This window comes from Takifugu flavidus, chromosome 19, assembly GCF_003711565.1.
Source record: "Takifugu flavidus isolate HTHZ2018 chromosome 19, ASM371156v2, whole genome shotgun sequence".
Lineage (NCBI taxonomy): Eukaryota > Metazoa > Chordata > Actinopteri > Tetraodontiformes > Tetraodontidae > Takifugu > Takifugu flavidus.
The window spans coordinates 5763414-5783080 of record NC_079538.1 but is presented as its reverse complement, the minus strand read 5'-3'; the positions used below and the strand labels follow the sequence as shown (position 1 = coordinate 5783080).

The window sequence follows — 19667 nt, the reverse complement described above, 5'->3', positions numbered from 1 at the left end:
AGATTGATTGATTCAGAATAGGTAATAAACAAATATATTGGGTTTTGTCATATTCCAGGAAGTCTCCAGGAGAGAGCAGTGTGGATGTTATTCCAGCACCAAGGCCATCCCTTCGTGACATGCACTCACCCCAGCCCCATGCCAAATCGACTATAGAAGAAGACGTGAAGCGACACAGCGCCCCAGACAGCCCACCGCCGCCGCGGAGACACAAGGAGAAGGTTCACCTGCTAGCATTCTAGAATTTCATCCAAAAATCAATCCAGTGAAATCTCTGATAAACACCATTTGCCGATGAAAAGCACCGTGAGATCCTATATGGTCACTAAATCCTGCCATTCTTTTTTTTTTTTAAACATGTGCACTCACACGTGCCCATGCAGCACAACCAGAAGTCACCACCAGTGCAACCCAGCAGCCACCGGCGCTCGCTACATCGCACCTTGTCAGATGAGAGCATCTATCGCGGCCAGCGCCTGCCTTCCATGAGTGACTCAGTGACTGAGCCCACACTCGGCAGCGATGTTCTATTCAGCTGCTCCACACTCCCACGCTCACCCACCACCCGAGGCGTTCCTCTCCGACGGCCTTCTTACAAGCTGGGAGTCAAGCTCCACGGTAAGAATTACAAAGTGGTCTCTCGAAGTGGTCTGTATGTCCTCATCAGGGTGGATTTCCTGCAGTCGGGTGGAAGTTTTGTTGAGCCACAATATTCCACAAACGACAACTTGCAGCTGAGGGAAACTGCTTTAGATCGTTACATCTTTATTTTCCATCAGGTGACCTTTCGGCATCTGACACGTCATTGGTGGACTTGGTTGAGCGCCATCGTGGACCCCTCCCCCCAGAGCTGATGCCCCTCCCATCTTCGGACAGGGACAGTCCCCTGGAATGGACCCACCTGGTGGATGTGGCCAGTTCCTTTGAGACTGAAAGAAACACACATTATGGTAACGGGGGACATAAATGCCAACATTTGCTTCTCTGTGGTGCAGCTTCATTCGGAGACTCAACCATAACATGATGTAGAGTTTAAAACTGGACCAGTCTCAGTTGGTCAGTCTTTTCTCCATTTCCTTCCTTCTTCTACAGTCCAGCGAAGTTTTGTCTTTGGAGAGTCCAACCACCGGAGCAGTGGTGCCTCCAGTCCCCAGCAGCCCCACATAGAGCTGCAGCCCGTTCCTCTGTCACGGCCCACATCCAGGTAACCCTCTGTAAATACACGAGTCCCTTCTGATGTGGAATGCAGTTTCTATTAAACTAGAAGGAGAACAGTTGCATAAGTTCTGGGTGTTCTCTTTCACAGCGAGGGTCACATAGGACTTGAGAGAAAGGTGACTAAACTGGAGGCCATGCTCAAGATGCTCCAGGAGGATCTGAAGAAGGTGGGGGTCTTGCAACATTAGACGCTCCAAACATTTCATTTTCTGTTAACTTGACTTATTCCTGCATTTTTGTGCCCGTTACTGTCTTAACTCTTAACATTTTGGCTTTTGCTTTTTAATTTCCAACTACAGTGGTGCATGCTTGTGTACAATAATGAAGCAAACACTTATCGGCAGGACGTTCCTCTGATTATGTCAAACCCAAAGTTTAGAAAATGTTGGGATCGTAGTTTATTAAAGTAACACCTTTAATTATTGTCTCCGACTCTACAGGAGCGTGAGGAGAAGGTGAGGCTCCAGGCACAGATTAGGAGACTCTGGGAGGACAACCAGAGGCTGCAGGAGGAGTCACAGACATCCGCCGCCAAGCTCAAGAAGTTCACCGAGTGGGTCTTCAACACCATCGACATGAACTGAAGCTCCGACGTGCACGCTTCACCCCGCTCACACACATACACACAGAAGCGCTTACGTCAGCACACACGGTCCGAGTCCATTAGTTCAGAGGAGGTGGACTCTAATCGGTGCGTGTAAACCCCTCTGACCAGTTTCCTGGTTAGGTGTCCTAATCTGCCCTCCCCGGTGTTACACCTGGATAATTGCAGAGGACGGCCTACCAACAGTAAATATTTGTCCTTTGTTTTACTGCCTGTTCCTTTTTACAGCGTCCCTCAGAGGTGTTTACCAAATCTCACCCATCAGCGAAGGGTACACAAAGAACTCCGCCTGCTCACACACCCCTGTAATGAGAGCCAAGACTCTGGACAGAAGACATTTTAATTTCCTTCACGTATAAATGGAGAACTTTATTGTTTCCTGTCTTCAGTACGTTCACATGGAAGCAGGTTGAGGCTCCTCCAGAGCACCCGGGTGTGCACAGAGTTCCTCCATCTCCTCTTGCCTGTAGACGTCAGACGGCGGTCGGGCTCTACGGCACAAAGCACCTAACACAAGAGCATCTTTAAAAGCCATCAGCAAGTGGTGCCATAAAGCATGACCAGAGGGCTTCGCTCCACCCTCATTGTATTGCAATAAGCGAGCACTCTGGGATGAAGGTTTATGTGTGGAAAATGTGTTTTAGAGGCAGCAAAGGAGACAGAGTCCACATCTGCTTCCATTAAAGAGGTGAACGTCGAGCTTTGATGATAAAAGGAGAGGGCTGGATTCACCATCCCACTGTCTGGAATACAGAGAGCCAGCTGATGGTAAATGAGAGAGTCATTTTTGGGAAGGAAACACCAGGGAATTATTATTTCCAGGTTAATTTATTTTCTTGTATAATAATTCCAATAAATAAGTTGTTTCATTCGTACAGTAAAACTGAAAAACTGTGTTTAGTTACTGAAGAAGATCGTCATCTATATTATTTAAATGGTTTTCTTTCATATGACTAAAGCCTGAATATATATACTTTTTATTCTGTATTATGTTGTAGGTTGTGGTGCCAAATCCTGCCGTCGTGTTGATTACAGTGCCCCCTAGTGGTGACCAGTGGAACTGTCTTGATTATTATCTGTTCCGCCACTCAGTGTTTTTCCCAAATGAGACACCAACCAGAGGCCATCCTTACATAGAACAAGAAGGAATAAAGAAGCCAGCTTTGAGAGACAATCAAAGATAGATTTTCTGTAAGAAGATCAGAACTTGGGTAAAGTTTCCGAGTCTGCGCACGTGCCGTATCGAAACATCTACTCTCTCCTCAGGTTAAGTGTTTGATGATATTTTAAGGAAGCAACTCATCAAGAAAAAAAAGACACTAATATCTTGTGCTGAGATTAAAATAGCCATGATCAAAGGAGCAAAAACAGCGATTATAGCAGGGCCAGTGTGTGCTGTTACTGCATGAATGTGCATCAGTCTATCCAGCTGTGCCTCCAGTCTTTTTCTTTGGTCATTTACTCCCAGGCAGAGAAGGGACGTGCCTTTGAACAGCACCAGGGGAACGGATGAAAGGGAAAGGCTGTTCCTCATCCTTAAAATAAACATAACTGCAAACGCACAGCCGCATTACACATTTATGAGTTCATGCAGCTTCGTACCAGTCTAATTATTTTGGCTGAATGCAGCCCGGCCGGTTAGCCTCCTAGGAACAGCGACGGTAGCGTGCCGTGCATGGATATGTGTCAGAGTGTGCCTTTTGCATTCAGTCTCATGTGGTATCCATCTTTACCGCTTTAGTCTGCACCTTTTCCCCAAGTTCAAACGTTCTATCAGAAGAGTGATCGATCAGGCTGCTTAAATATGACTATAGGTCACAAACGTAACGGTCTTTATATAGCATAGCTGGAAAGAGGCATCTATTTGTGTATGTTTTGCAGGTCTTGATGCAGTTAGAGCCCCCGCAGCACAATTTTACTCCAGATCTGAATGTAAAAGAAGTTATTCAAAAAGTGCAAATAAATGTGATGTTTACGTTCGCCGGCCTCGGGCTTTGCAGCTGAGCAGGGAGCTGCTGGAGGTGTCGGTTCTGTTTTAGGAATCGGTCCGTCTTGGTGTCAGCAGCGGCTCAGGCCCATTTCACGCCTTGGCCAGTTTAATCCGGAAGAATAATTCATGGAATATTTCTGACCCAGAAAGATTGGACTGTAAATTGTACATTGATGCTTAAATGATAGATACCGTTTTACTGTAAATGGAAAGTGTTCTAGCTTTTTCTGTATAGTAAATGAAGTGCGGCCATCTTTAAAAGTGGCAGGTGGAAGGAAGGCAAACTCACCAGTGAGATTATTGATGATTCCTCTTTTTTTTGTCTATAGTTTTTTCTCCTCTTTCTTCCTTTTTTGGGGTGCATCCTCTGTCGTATATAGGAAAGGAGGGTTTCGTTTCCCCCCACGGTGTCTCGGTGGACGTGATGCGCGCTGTTTCTCAAGGGCCAGAAATCTTTGTCGAGTTGGGAATACTGTTTACATCCTGGATCCATTGTCTTTGTAAACTGTAAAGGTATGAAAAAGACATTTGCAGTGATCACAGTATTAAAGTTTCTGAAATAATCACATCGTTGCTTGCAATTTAATGGTTTTCGCCACTTGTGTGGGCTAAACACACAGTGCACAAGAGTCATCCAGGGCTCTGTAGCAGTGTGGATGTGCACGATGACCCCTGTTTGACGCCCATTTTATTCTGAGTAATATATCAATTGATAAATCAAAAGCGGCCTGCTGACACACATAATGGAATATGCTTTCATCTGGTGTATTCACCAGAAGCCACCGCTTATACTCGTGTGACCTGCACCCGTTCACGCCTTCCCCACCAGGCCCTGAGCTACAAAATCGGGTGTTTGGGCTGGAAAAAAGAGGCAGAAAATCAAGATAAATATCGAAGCCAACATCCACAACCTCAGCACATAAGAAAGGAACCAGAAAATGTGCAGCTGAAACTGGCCTGTTATGCAAACAGCTTTAGGACGCGACGGATCCACAGGATAATCCACTCATTTGGTGATTATTCGGTGCATTCGGTGCTTCGCCGGATTATTTATCACACCTCAGCGTTTTTGGTCAGGCTGCACGTTTTCTTGTCATCTCTGCTGCCCCCAGTGGTCAGAGAGGCGTCTCAGACAGAGTTCCTCCTCCCCTTCTTCCCTCGCCGGCGTGGGGACGCTTGATATTTTGGCTCAACTTTGTCCTGCAGTCAACACACACAAGGCCACCGTCACGTCTCCCTGCAGCTCTTATCGTCGTTATCGTGGTCAGACTGACAATGTACGAGGTGTCGAGTCGTCTAGGATGCAACCGCGACGCACCACACTGGTCACCGTCGTCTCCTTTGTGTCCTAAAACCACCATTTTATCACCAACAAGTCACAGGAAATGATGTTTGTTGCCATTTAGATGATTATTGGTCAGGCCTGCACTGTGGAGCTGGTGCCATAGTTTAAACTTTAAACTGTGTGTGTGTGTGTGTGTGTGTGTGTGTGTGTGTGTGTGTGTGTGTGTGTGTGTGTGTGTGTTGAACATGCTTTCTACGCATTATAAATAAATTATTTCTCTAGCAGAGTGAGGACATTTGTCCAGATCCTCACAACTTCAAACACCTGTCTGAAGGTGCAGACTTGGTCTAAACCAAGGCTCAGGTTAGCATTGGGTTGTGGGGGGGTTAGAGGTTAGTGTAGGAAGCTGGACATGGGATGGAAGTCCTCACAAAGATAGGAGTAATGACATAAGTGTGCATGATGATCCAGCACACCACTTACACAAGCAAACAAACACGCAGTAGGATCTTCTCTTCCTGTTTACTGTTGCTCAATAATTCAGTTGGTCCAGAGTGGAGGCTGTAAATGTGTGTGTGTGTGTGTGTGTGTGTGTGTGTGTGCGTGCTTGTGCGTGTGAGGCTAGAGTGGCCCATTAGTATCAGTGTTGTTTTGGGAGGCAGCTAGCTAGTAAGTGCATGTATTGATTTGCGAGCGAATTGACATCCACTAAAGAGCAAAGCGAAGGAGGAAGCGAAGGAGGAGCTGTGACTGGCTTTGGAAGAGTGCTGGCAGCGCCGCTCGCTGTCCCACTAATATTCCAATAAATTAGGGCAGCAAATATTTTTAGTCTCCAGCAGCTGCGGGTGAGAATGTGCCATGAATCACATGCTGTGTAGAAATGGGCTTTTGTCCACCCACACACACACACACACACACACACTCATTATAAGGAGGTGGAACCCCCACCACCCCCACCCCCTTGAGTAAAGAAACCACCAGATTTCCTCCCCTAGTGCACCTTTGCATCAGATGCCTTGATGTTGGCGGTCTAAATCCCTCCCCACATCTCAGAGTCCATTTCTGAAGCTCCTCCTGGACCAGATCTGCGCTGGCTCACGCTGATATTAGGATAGAATCCTCCGAGGGAGCGAGAATGGGCCAAAGCTAACCAGATGTATCACGACAGTAAACTTTGACCGTCACTGTGGATCTTAGCTTCCATTTGCATCTATAAGTATGGATTTCTGTGTGTTTAGGAAGCTGTAGGCTATTTACTGTACAGCACAATAAATACATGATTGCTCTGTTTACTGGGGAGCTGTCGTATACTAGGGTAAAATTGAGAAAAGAAAGACAAAAATACCCCATAGCTTCAAAAATAAGCATTTTTAAATCCATTTTTTAGCAATTCTCAGTGAAATAATTGTATCTCAGGTCTCTTAATGGCTGGTTCCAAAGGACCGCCCAGACCGCTGCAGTAACAGACACTGGCCGACAGACGGCAGACGGGAGTCCGCGCTCCTCGGTGATGGACGATCAGACCCGAACCCGAGTCAGTTCCCCGACCCGGTTCCCCGACCCGGTTCCCTGACCCGGTGTCACGAAAACGCTGTTGCGTTTGGAGGATTGACTTCATTTAATTTGTGTTCGGGCCGAGCTCAGTTAACGAGACATTTTAGTATCTGATCACCGGACATCGTTATCATACTGTGATGTGTGTGTGTGTGTGTGTGTGTGTGTGTGTGTGTGTGTGTGTGTGTGTGTTTTGAACATGCTGCCTCTACAGTAGGGTGCATGTAAAACAATTCTTCTCCAGTTTTGAATGAATAAAATTCTATTTATTCTATTCTACTACCTATTAGACAGAGAGCAGCTACCACGAACTTTAGTTTGCTTGAATTTAATTAAATTAAAGTTAAATGATAGTTCCGATTGGTCCTTTTGCAGAAAGTCTGATTATATTGTATATGAATGAAAATGTTGCTTAGCTGCAATGTAAAAGTAATTGACGTAATTTAGTTGGTGTATAAATTAAATTAAACTCTTTCTGTCGGAGTTAGTGTCTCCGGCTCTCCCCCCCCCCCCCCCCGTGCAGCCCCCCTCTCCCCCTTCTCTCTCTCTCCCTCCCCTCCCTCTCTCTCTCTCCCTGCCCCCCCTCCCTCTCCGTGCAGCCCCCTTTCTGTCTCTCTCTCCCTCCCCTCCCTCTCTCCCTCTCCCTGCCCCCCCCCCCCCCCTCCCTCTCCGTGCAGCCCTCCGCTGGGTCGGTGCAGGAGCCGCTCTTTGGCTTCGGAGCTCGCAGGCAGAGAGAAGCCGGCGCTGAGGTGGAGGTAAGAGGCTGGATGGATGATGGATGATGGATGATGATGGAGGGGAGAATGAGGAAGAGCAGCTAAAAGAATCTGGATGAAGGAGACTGCAGTTACACTACTGTCTCTTTCCGCTGTGCGTGCGTGCGTGCGTGCGTGAGACCAAGAGAGACACGGTGCGTTTAATCCCATCTTTGATTGGTAAGAGCGCGCACTCCGACCCAAGTTTGTGCGCTGCATTTGAACGTGTGCGTGTGCGTGTGTGGATAACTACATGAGCATGACAGCAAATGAGGCAGGTAAACTCTTTGCGACTCTCAGCGCGTGCGTGAGAGAGGCTAAATTAGGTTGCTGGCTGAGGGTGCTGTGGGAGTGGATCATCAGTGTGAGGATCGATCACAGACAGCTGTTGAAGACAGACCCTGTGCGTGCGTGTCGGTGGTGTAAACACAGACATTTTGATGGACAGTATAGCTGCTCAGAATCTTTTTCATAGATTTTAGAGGGATCTAAACCCTCCGTAGGTCCAGCTGTGTTCTAAGTTGCACGTGACCTGGAAAGGCCGAACAACAGTCTGTGTACTATTGACCCAACGCTAAAACTGACCTCTCAACAACTGCAAGAACTTGCTCAACACTTTTCTCCGACGTTAAACGACAGGACTTAACGGACGATCTGGACCCCCCACGGCAGCAGACAGGACCCTCACCAGGAAGAGGGATGAGTGCTTCCATGTGGATTCCCAAATGTGGGAGAATCCCAGCAGACGGACGAGTCGAACCTGCGTTCAATGTCCAGCTACTCTCTGCTGTTAAAGTCCTGCTGGGATAATTATCAAAGAGCCAAACTGCTCTGTTCCATACAAAAATAATCCCCATCCATGTGTAGGTTAGACGGACGGCCTCTGGACCGACGCTCTCCGTTACGTCCGTGTGACTCAGGCAGACTTCCTCCCTCCACTCCTGCCTGAGGATGGCTGGGAAACAAGGAGTTCCTCAGGGAACACGATAACACCCACTTGGAAATGGCAGGACGTCTCGCTGCGAAACCACTTCCTGTTATCACAGCACGCGAGGAGACAAAAGAAGCTGATTCAGGTTCCCTCGCAGGGGTTGGGTCACCATGGTTCGTTTTTCTTTAAAATCTCACTCAACACTAAATCCAAACCTGCGAGTGAGCTGATTGTGTTTTTATTTACCACTATATAGAGTAAATGCTGAGGTCCTAACGATAAATCAGCCTAACGAGGCTGAAGAGGCAGAGGAGGGGCCTTTTGCGCAAGTGAAGAATGTGAAATTTCACTTAAGGCGTCAGGAAGGCTGATGCTGCGATTCCTCCTGACTGGTTCCGCTGGGCGCCATCGTCGGCCTTGGACCCCCGAGGCTCCGACTGCAGGACATGAGACGAACAGACGAGCGGAATCCAGAGAGCTCTGATGCTCTGCTCCAGCACCAGCAGCACGATCCATAATAAAACGTCAGCAATGCTGCTGAGCGGAGGAGGCGAGCTCGCGGCACCACAGAATTATGGCGTTTTACTCTGTGGAAGGTGTTTATGGACTGGAACATTAATCCGGTGCCAGTGATGCAGGACTGGAGGAGATAGAAATCAGTGTTACTGTGAGCGTGGACGCCTGCGATGACGCGTGGGTTCATACATCTCAACAGTTATGGCAGAGACGAGTGAAAGGAGCTTAAAAACAACAACAACAACAACTTTGGTGAGCTGCAGTGGCGGGGAGATGTCGAGATATTTCTCGCGGTGCGTTTCAAGGTGAGCACGACCGACACTGCGCTGGTGTTCAAGCTGCCTCCAGAATCTCAAGCAGGGAGACCCGCTCTGATCCCGGCTGATCGGATCGGCGTGCTCGCACCTGAAAAATTCATTGGCATGAAATGTTCAAGTGTCGGCGTGCACGTTCCCGGGACCGAGGTGTGAAGGCGTCGTGCACCTGATCATTACTGGGGAGAAGATTCGAGGTGCACGGTGCGGACTGGGATAGCTGCTGGGCAGATGGTGCGGATCTAATAAAGACGGCGTTTGAGAGGCGCCGCGTCATCCGGATGGTCAAACACGGGCGACCCTCCGAGGCCTGGCGAGCGCTCGCTCTGTGGGCTCTCTGGCAAACAGCTATATTGATCTGAAGAACCAGGTGACGGAGCTGAAGGCCTTCACCAATAGAAAAGATACACACACCCTCTCCTGGAAATTTGAGTTTTATGAACTGGATTCGCTGTAATTCCTCAATTTGAACCGAAGATGAGTGAAATGAGAGACGATGATCTTAATTGCCCCACATCTTCAAGGCCTGTAGACAAAGCGAGGTCCTGGAGGACCCCCCAAGCCCCAGTTTATATGTGTTGCTTTGGAGGTAAAAGTAGGATTTGAGGAACCACCTTCAATGTCAAGAAGGACCAAACTCTTCATCTACTGGTGTAGTTTGATTGCAGCCGATTGGGTCTATTGTCGTGCTCGGAGTGGCTCCTTCCTCCTCCAGGGGAGCCTGAAGGAGGTTCAACATGATTCAACATTTGGAATTAAGGCAGACGTCAGATTCCAGCCACAGACCCTCCGTCAGTCTGGAGACTGAGCTTCTTCTCTGTTCTCGGTCGGTTTTCCTGTGGACTGAATCAGATTCTCCTTCAGAGTTTCTTCATTGGACCTTCCGCCTTTAAAAAACTTCCAGGAACTTCCTTCCTCGGATGTGACTCGGGCACCAGCCCCCCCCCCCCCAGGTTGCAGTCATCATTACACTGTATTTCACTTAGTGTATTTTTAACCTCACTATTTTTATCTCCTCTGATCGTCATTCTCCTTTGCCAAGTGTCAGACACATTAATACTGTGTGTGTGTGTGTAGGTGTGTGTCTGTGCTGAAATACAATTAGATTTGCCTTTTCTGCAGCTGGTTTCTGCATTCTTTGTGACGTCTTTGTCCCCCTTTGGCCTCAGACGTCATGGAAGCGAGCGGAGGAGAGGTCGCCTCCATAGGACGCAGGAGCAGAAGTTGAATTGTTTCTGGGGCAAAAATGGAAGAAATAAGACAGGAATTATTGGAGTTTATGGCGCCTTTATTTCATCCATCCTTTGTGTGATGACAGGAGAGAGAGAGAGAGAGTCTCATTTGTCACTTTTCCTCCCCTGCAGCCAGCGGCAGAGGCCATAAAGAAGAGGGGCCAGAGACTGGAGAAGATAAAGGAGAAAGGATAATCACATAGAAGAAGACTTGAGGAGGGAGTGTAGTGATGGCTGAGGCACCTCAGCAGCAGCAGCAGCAGGAGGAGGAAGAGGAGCAGCAGCAGCCAACATCTGAGGAGTCCTCAGAGAATGATGAGGGCTCTGAGGAGCTGAAAGATGTCCACCAGGAGAACCCAAGTCGACCTATGCTGTCCACGAGGTCCGCGAGCACCGTGGACACGGACAACGACTCCCCCAACATGATTCTCTACAGAAAAGTAAGAGCAAACCCGAGATTTTGAACGCTTTATCGTCTTTGTCAGATAAGCTGGCTCCCACGGCTCCTACAGGTCCTGTAGAACCATTGTCCCTGGACAATGAAGCAGCGTTAATAGTTCTATTCTTTGGCTTCAGTTCATTAAATTCTTCGTTTACTTGACACACTGCAGAAAAGACTAAAGGCAAGAGGTCATTAGCTTCACAGTCTGAGTAGATATGAGGCACCTGGTCGTTATGGTGCAGAGTCAGGTTCTGCCCCCCAGAAAATATCAGTTTAATGTATGGGTTTCTGGAGAGCTCGGGCCTGGCAACAGGCAGCAGCGTGTGTGAGAGGTGGCGCCTAACAGGTCACCTCTAGAAGGCCTGGAATACTGGCCTTCCAGAGGCAACGTCTCTTCCCAAATGAAGGCTGTCGTTGAAGCATCGGACCTGTTTTTAACCACATAAAACGAGCTAAAGTCTCCAGCTCCCTGGTCCACCTCCTCCCACCCCCCATCCTGCTAACAGCCACAGCTCTGATAGGAAAGTCACGTCTCTGGAGCTGCTGTCTCACTATCCTGCCCTTTATTTTGGCGCCCACTCGTCGCGTCACTTTTTAGTGCTGCAGTAAATCAGCTCTTCACTCTTCCCGTCACAAACTCCAGCCTGCCCCTGCTGTCAGAGCACCTGTCCTCCACCTGTGCGTCAGCTCTGTTACGGCTGCAGAGCTGAGGAGCTCCGGCAGCGTAGAATTAGAAAGCTGTAGAGGGCTTTGCTCGCCACAGATCTTAAAAACCCTCAGTTCCTCTGCCTGTGTCGTCTGCCACCGTTTTGCATGCACTAACGCGACCTTTGCTCCTGGGGTTTATTCAGTTAACGGAGATATTGGTGCTGGGATTCTTTCTGTTTGATAAAAATGCAAGAAAGGACGTGTGAGGTTGAATAATAAACCTCATCGCTCACTGAGACTGAGTGGCTGCAAATGGATGTCCCGGAGGTCAAAGTTGTTAACCAGTTGTCAACCAATGGAACGTGCGCTCAACACACTTGAGATATCATCATTTAAACCTCATTTTTGTCGTTTAGGATCACCAGTTTTGAAAAGAGAATAACTCTGCGGTGCCACAACCGTTCCTCAACGTGGGACTGGAATTATTTGCCTCCATCTTCCACCTTTATCTGCTGCCTGGGGGTTTGCACCATGCTACAAAAACATTTGCACAATAGTGTAGAAAGAATAAAGAGGGATGGCCAAATAAACACGAAACAGCCGTGGTTTTCAGCATGATGGTGAAACCGTATCAAAAACCACAAACATCCCAGTGTCTCCACACACCAGAACAAAAGAGCGCTACGGTGTGCAATATGTACTTCCTGGGCCGCCCTCCCATTGGCCCTTCTGGACGAATCATAAATCATCCAGTCAGGAGGTGAAACTGTGTGGGGGTGAGGAGTGGACCTTGGGGAGCTCCGCTCCTAATCAAGTGAGATACTTTAGAACACCTGAAGATGCAACGTGAGAGCAGATTCTAGGTCGGTGTAGGTTAATCCTCTAGGGGATGTGATGCTTTTGACAGATAAACATGGATTTACTGTCCCTTTGCTCTTCATCTGTTGTATACGGCTCATTTTGTGCGTCTCCTCGGTGGGTTCCTGCATCTTAGAAGCCCACCCCGCTATTCTGTTTTGCAGCCGCTGTGTTGTTGGTCTGTTTATCTAACGAGCTGTTTATTCACATACCTGTCGCCCACGTTCCTCCGAGCGGCTGGAACGCATCCTAAAAGTGCTCCGGGGCTAAAAGACCAAACAGAGACGACGGTGTTGGACAAACCATATGCGAAGAAGCTAAAATTATCTTTAAAGATGCTGAAATCCATCAGTGGCTCAGGGGGCGAGGAGCGGTGGCACTTGGACGCCAGTTTGTTGGGTCGCCATTTTCCTGTGGAGCATCTGGTCGATGACGTCTGTCGGCCCATTTTCTCCATTTCACTGATTCTATCTGGAACAAAAGCATTGTTGTATTCAGCTCGGAGAGCTCATCGACCTTCACATCAGCTAATAACCCTACACACGCGTGCATTAATCATACACACGAACACTAAGATTGCTGAGGTCAAAGTCAATAAACTATAAGCTCAAAAAGACTAATTAGCGCTATTAGCATGCCTGACACCCACTGAAGAGCATCTGAGGCTCTCACATCAGGCAAACCGTGATCTCCATGGCTTCCTCACAGGTCCGAGGTCGTGTGTTTACAGCAGCCGGCTCCATGCAGCAAATGTGCTGACCAAATATCCAGAGCCCTTAAAAGTTGGGAGAAAATGCTCGTTTTCACATCGATTTCATGCTGACAACAAAAGAGTCGTCCTCTCAGGCTCCCACTGCTAAATAAACGGACGCGGGAAGAAAACAGGAGCTTCTGCAGCTGATTGTTTAAATGATTTATTATACAAAGGCCCGCCGCGGCGCTGAAGCACAGAGGGTGTGATTTCTGTGCAGCAGCTGTGATTTATGGTGGAGTTTAGGATTCACTTAGCGGATGTGGCGGCGCCAGGTCGTATTTGCTTTACAGCCTTGAGATTCCGAGTCCCTGGATGACCCAGGAAACACCAGCAGAAGCGCCTTGCTAACATTTATTCATAAGTAGTCGTGAGCTATCGAGATCTTTAGCCTTAGCGCGGTAAATTAGCGCTCGGTTTTGGTATCAACGTCCACACAGATGACGTGCATTCACCTGGCAACGGGAGGAGGGGGCGCTTTTGTTCGGCAGAAGAGTTTTGGCTTTTATTGCGCCACAGTCCGCGCACGTGTGCTCGCCACAGACTGGATGATAAAGCGCAGCTAATCACCGCGGATATCTGAGGAGGTCTCATCACAACAGAGCATGAAGAGGGAAGCGGCTCGTCAAATCAAGGTGATGCTAATTGGGCGACTTTCAATTGCAAATGTTAAAGAGGGCAGGATGAGATTCCGCCCCCCCCCCCGCCCCCCCGACTCAGGCATCTATCGCCAGAGTGTTTTTGTCACACTCGCCTGTTGCCAGGTTCACTCTCTGTGAACCACGTCTTTCAGGGGTGATGCTGAATTATTGAGCGTGCACTATATCACACCAGCGCCGCGGCCAAGTGGCTGATGGAGGATGAGGATGAGGATGATGAGGATGCAACTTGCAGACGGTTTTCTGGAGCTAGTCGGCACTGAATGGAAAACTATTGATTTTTCTTCTGTGTAGCAGATGGAGCTGTCTCTTGTCGACTGTGGTTTTTAAACGGTAATTTGCCCAAACTCCTACTGACAGATTCATTTAAACCTTCAAATGACTGTAAATCATTAAAGTTCTGGGTTATTTTTCAACAGTTTTCCCATCAGAATCAGGTGCTAGAACCCCTGAAATACGGACATCCTGAGTCCCCGCTGACTTCCTGTTTACCTTGGACAGTAAAAACGACGCTCCTGCAGTAAAGAAGCAGGAGGAACCAGTTCAGACCCAGATACAGCCGAATAAATCGGATCAGAGGCGTTTCCTTGACAGTCCGTCGGCGTGTTTACATCTGGGCGCCTCTGCCGAGGCGTCAGTGTGGTGTCACGCTCTGGTTGTGTCAGACAGCAGGTGTCGGAGGAGCCCCGCTCGCTGTCGACACTTCATAATTTCACCGGTCGTTGTGACTGCAAAAGGCCTGCAGACAATCTGAGTCTGTGTGTCACCAACACCGAACCAGATTATTATGCAGGCATTGACAGAATAATCTACTGTAGCATTCAAAATGCCATCTAATGGGTTCCCAACCACGTGCCCTGATGTCCACAGCCTGGTAAAGTCCATCACAGCAGTTTTTCCAAGGACAAAAGTCTGATCGGTTCTTTAAACGATCCAACCAATCAGAGATCGGAGCTTCATCTGTGACCAGTGCTCTACCTGACATGTTCCCAGTGGTGTATCACAAGAGCCCCAGCCGACCAGACCTTCAGGTGAACCTGTCCTCAGACAACATGCCAAAGAAGCAACAACAGACCAGAGGGCAGATCAACAAGAGCCTGAAGACCGAGGCGACTTTAATGTATCCAAGCATCAAGTGGGACCTGCTGGACCCTGCTGGGCCCTGATGGACCCTGCTGGACCCTGTGGGCCCTGTTGGACCCTGCTGGGCCCTGTTGGACCCTGTTGGACCCTGCTGGGCCCTGATGGACCCTGCTGGACCCTGCATCCCAGATGAGGCAAAGTTCACAGAGCAAAGAGAAAACCAGGCGTTTGCTCGTATTTTGGTTGCAGATCTGCTGGAAGACAAGCATATTTAAAATTAGAAGCGCTTCAAAAGGCCTGTTTCAGCTTCATGTACTTCCAGTAACAGAGGAGTTTCACTCAAATGGGAAATCAGATGGATTACAGTGCCAATGCTCAGGGTTGTCGGCTTTTTCCCTTAAAAGGGTGACCTAATATTCCATATTTAATGTTGGTTTCTGTATTAAGTCCAGACCTAAATGTCAGCTTTATTGTCACAAGCAGGTAAGAACAGCACAGAGAAATCACAGGTGTGTGTGTGTGTTTAATATTGCAGGAAGTGACCCGGGAAGACACGAGTCCTTCCCGCGACCTTCAGTATCAGCCTATTGTTAGTCAGCAGATACTCATGACATCCAGGATTAACATTCGGGTTTTGTTCGACACACAATGATGCTGGAGATTTATTTTTCTAATTCACGCAACAACCCCCCACGCTTGTCAGATTTGCAGCAGGAATAATGGAGCGCACATCAAAGGGCTGCGATATACTGGCGCCGAACTATACATGCACGGACACGTGCGTGCATCCCACGCCCCTGATGAACAGAAATGAGGTGTGAGGAATAAAAAGGCGCGCGTTCTGCAACCTGGGGGTGAGGGGTGTTAATATTTGGTTGAATAAATACACCTGCAGCCATTCTTGTGCTAATTGACCTCAATGCTGCTGCAAGCTAATGTGGCGACACCTGTTCTCTTCATCCAGACGCCCGGCGAGGAGATCGCACAATGAGAGCTGATGCAAACAGCTCCGACCGCCCTCTCCCATTCTCCCAAATATACAGCATTTTTGCAAAACATACACGTCTGGCGTGCTGGAGAATCGCATTGAAACGCTCCTCCAGCCCAGCTGTAATGTCTGGAACACAAGTAACAATTAACAGTATCACGATCAAACGCTATCAGAATAAAAGTGTCAGACACTGAATAAAGGGACACCAGACAGGCCTGCAGTTGTGTTGCTCTGGGCTTCAGTGAAGCAGCAACAGTCAGTTCATGTTCACTCGTGCTCCAGATTCCCGTTTGTTGGGGTGCATTGACGATACAGAGGAGATAGAGAATTTTTGACAGTGTGAGTTTATTAAATTTCAATCCTTTCTGGAACCGATAGATTTACGGTAAATACCGTATTTTCTGGACTATATGTCGCTCCGGAGTTTAAGTCGCACTAGCCAAAAAATGCATAATAAAGACGAAAAATAGATATATAAGTCGCACTGGACTATAAGTCGCATTTTGGGGGAAAATTTAAAAATAGACCAAGAGACCAAGAACATACATTTCTTCTTGAAAGGGAATTAGCATGGATTAGCAATAGGGTTACGGTATGCTAACATAACAAATTCAGCTACATGACCCACAACGAACTGAGTACGTGTCTGCTTTGTTAACGTAACATATGCATAACAAGTTTACGAAACAATCAAGTCTAACTCCATAGATGAAGCACCGCTTCTTCTTCTGGGTCGCTAAAGGAACTCGTTCCTCAGGTACACGCGCCTAGAGCGCCCTCTTGTGGTTGTCTGTGTGAAAATAACGAACATGTGAAATTCTGTAATAATGTATTTATTTAAGTCGCTCCGGAGTACAAGTCGCACCCCCTGACAAACTATGAAAAAAAGTGTGACTTATAGTCCGGAAAATACGGTACCTTTATGATTATATTGTTGTACCAAATGAAGAGAGCGCAGAATGAATAATGCAGAGACATCAGCGCTTGAATGGCAGCCAAAGATCCCCTGTGAACACGAACGCCTCGCAGGGGCCCACTCCCCACGGTGGCAGCCTTGCCAGGAACCTGCAACCCTTTTTGCTGCAGCTTGTCTTCTCAAAGATGGCCCCCGGAGCATTTTGGGATCCCAGAGTGCTGTAGCCATCACGGGGGGAGGGGGGAGGGAGGGGGGCTGTGCCAGCCGAACACTGGGGACAGGAGCTGCGCTCACTTCAGGAGCCACTAATCATCAGACTGAACACGAGGCAGAAATCTGTCAGAGAGGAAAATTCTAAACTCAACAGTTTTAAGCTGATTTCCAGTTCAATCCTGGGTTCTGACTGGGGGTGAAAGTCATCTAGAACGATGGAAACTAAGCTGCTGTACAAAACACAGAGGATCTATGACAGACAGGAGACCCTGGAGGGAAGAGAAGGGTGCAGCTTCCTGTTCAGAACACACATTCAAAATCATTCACTGACATTTTTCAAAAGAAAACACCCGCTAACGAGCTCACGTTGGCCCCTTATTGACGACTTTGAAATCATTCCGTTTCTCTCTGAATCTGCTGGTGTTCTGATTTATTCTCCCAGTTTGGTGCGTTTAACGGTAGCTTCTGTTGGCAAGCTGACATCCGGTTCTGAGTGGTTCTGGATCATTAAGTGAGTAAACAAATAAAACATGGGGCAGAATAATTATTTCCTTCTTTTCTCCCGGCTGTTCAAAGAAGCAGCGTGTGAGGCGTTCAGGGATCCTGTTTGTACAACAATTACTGAGACGTTCGAGAGAAAAGACTCAGAGGAAACAGTTAAATGTTCAAATTCTTGTGAATAAGTGAATAAAGGTTAACTTTCTGTGGACTTCCAGCACCACATTTTTCATCCATGTGATGGGAATCAGAATGGATCCAGGCCAGTGTTGTGACAGATTAAAGATGATGGTGATTTACCCAGCTGTCTGAGGAAGCAGGAGCTGAGGTAGAGGAGCGCACGGCGCCGAGCGGCACGTTACGACTAATGGCTGTGAACTTTTGTTGGGCGCGCTCCCATTGCAGAAGACACGAGAGAGGAATCAAAGACATGCTAGAGGGGAAGAGCTTCATCTTCGGTGTCTTCGGTTCGGTGTCGGATTGTTCAGTCTTGTTAATTAAGTGTTAAGGGTTGTGAGTTTAAATATATATATATACCGGTACACACACACACACATATGGTTCTGTTGTATATGTTTCAGCATAAAGTGCACTGAAGTTCACTGTAGACTGATTTTCCCTGCTCCGCTCCAGTCAGTGGGTCCCCCTTCATCCTATTTTTGCTCTCCTCGCTCTCATTTTCTCCCTCCATCCCACTTTGCCTCTGCATTACTTTGATATAATGAGGGGCCGGCCTGGCTGCTCCACAGCTCCACTGGGAAGAGTGTGTGTGTGTGTGGGGGGGATTCCACAGCCTCTGGGTCTAAAGCAGCTGCATTGCCTTGAATTTACCCAGAAAAAGACACCCATGGGCAAGAGAGGGTTTGTGCATAAAGCAGCCTGATTACCTGTGATCTGTGGATCACCTGATTACCTGTGATCTGTGGATCACCTGATTACCTGTGATCTGTGGATGAAATCGTGTAGCTGAAGCACCAACAGAAGTTCTCCTGAGCCCAGTTTTAATTTTTAAAAAAACAACAAAAAACTTTTCCTGTGACCTCAAACAAATAATATCTCAGGTTTATGGGAGGTTCAAAGTCATTCACAGCAGAGAGGGACAACCTGTTCAGATGGGCCAAAATGACTCTGCTTTTCTTTGAGTCTCAGTTATTTCACTTTTAAAACTTGGAGGATTTATCAGCTAAATCATTGGCCACATGTTGCATTAACAGCCAACCCAACCGAAATGGAAATTCCATTTTATAGGACAACGTTGGGATGCATTTGTCCTCCTGGTTTACATTTCTGTCCTTGTTTCAGTAAAGAAAAACATACTGGACGTGAATATTGGAATTTACCTTCATCAGTCACTTTAACTCATTTACCTTGATGCAGTCCAGATGTGCACATCTCGGCCGCACGTCTATTACCACATCTGAACATTTCTGCTTCCTATTCTGGGCAGTTCATGCAGAGGCGCTTCAGTAGCTCCCATTTGCAGGCTGCCCTGCACCTCTCTGACGCTGTTCCTCAGACTCCAGTTGAGAATGTTGTTAAGGGAAATTGAGCGATGCAGAGACGAAGGCTGATTTTATTCATGTGAAGCAGAGTGTGCAGAAAGACGGGTGAAGATAGGAAGAAAATGTAGCTTTTTTATTTGAATGAATGAATGAATTACCCCTTTTAAACTCTGGCTGCTTTAGCTTACCGGGAAAAAGGTTTGAAGTTGGATGGATGAATGGAATAAGTGAACACGATGATGATGTTCATGCATGATAATAATCATTATCAATCTTTTTTCTGAAAGGATTGTCCAAAGTTGTCCTCCGACATTTTGAGGAGCCAGTATGAAGCATCAGGTCTCCTTTGTTGTTGTTTTATTGCGATTCACTGGGCCGTTCTCGGATCAGCCAATCAAATGCTCTCACATGATGCCAGATAAGGAAAGAGTGTGATGTCACAGGGCGCCATTTGACCGTTTTAACAATGTATTTTCACACAGTTAACACTTTTAACATGTCACCCCAGACAAACACACCATGGCCAGCCTCATTTTGGCTTTCTATTCAAATTGAACCATTAAAGGTGTCCAACTAGCAAGTTTAAAAGGGTAAAATGTTCAGATTTCACAGCTAATAGAGCTGATTTTCTTTCATTCCCTGTAAGGCACAGTAAAAGAAAATAGCATCTGATGTGCTCATCTCTCATTTATGCAAAAGGGTAATTT

At 47.5% G+C, this 19667-nt stretch overlaps 2 protein-coding genes and 1 long non-coding RNA gene across 5 annotated transcripts in view; 2 read left to right on the top strand and 1 right to left on the bottom strand.

The window, feature by feature from the left end:
• Positions 1 to 4375, top strand: part of sipa1l1 (signal-induced proliferation-associated 1 like 1) — a 43277-nt gene extending 38902 nt beyond the window's left edge. For all 3 annotated transcript variants that reach the window (XM_057017874.1, XM_057017875.1, XM_057017873.1), the window contains 6 exons: positions 59 to 221; positions 384 to 618; positions 780 to 950; positions 1093 to 1204; positions 1307 to 1385; positions 1659 to 4375. In XM_057017874.1, the coding sequence (XP_056873854.1) occupies positions 59 to 221; positions 384 to 618; positions 780 to 950; positions 1093 to 1204; positions 1307 to 1385; positions 1659 to 1802 (904 nt within the window). In that variant the 3' untranslated portion in view covers positions 1803 to 4375. The remainder of the gene's footprint in view (positions 1 to 58; positions 222 to 383; positions 619 to 779; positions 951 to 1092; positions 1205 to 1306; positions 1386 to 1658) is intronic.
• Positions 2145 to 8805, bottom strand: LOC130516664 (uncharacterized). The gene is made up of 2 exons (XR_008947554.1): positions 7992 to 8805; positions 2145 to 5012 (listed from the first exon to the last, which is right to left on the bottom strand). It is a non-coding gene; the product is annotated as an uncharacterized LOC130516664 (long non-coding RNA).
• The window catches only part of LOC130516660 (regulator of G-protein signaling 6-like), a 38587-nt gene continuing 26201 nt past the window's right edge, over positions 7282 to 19667 (top strand). The window contains exons 1-2 of the mRNA XM_057017876.1: positions 7282 to 7406; positions 10532 to 10839. Coding sequence (XP_056873856.1) covers positions 10630 to 10839 — 210 coding nt within the window. The 5' untranslated portion in view covers positions 7282 to 7406; positions 10532 to 10629. The remainder of the gene's footprint in view (positions 7407 to 10531; positions 10840 to 19667) is intronic.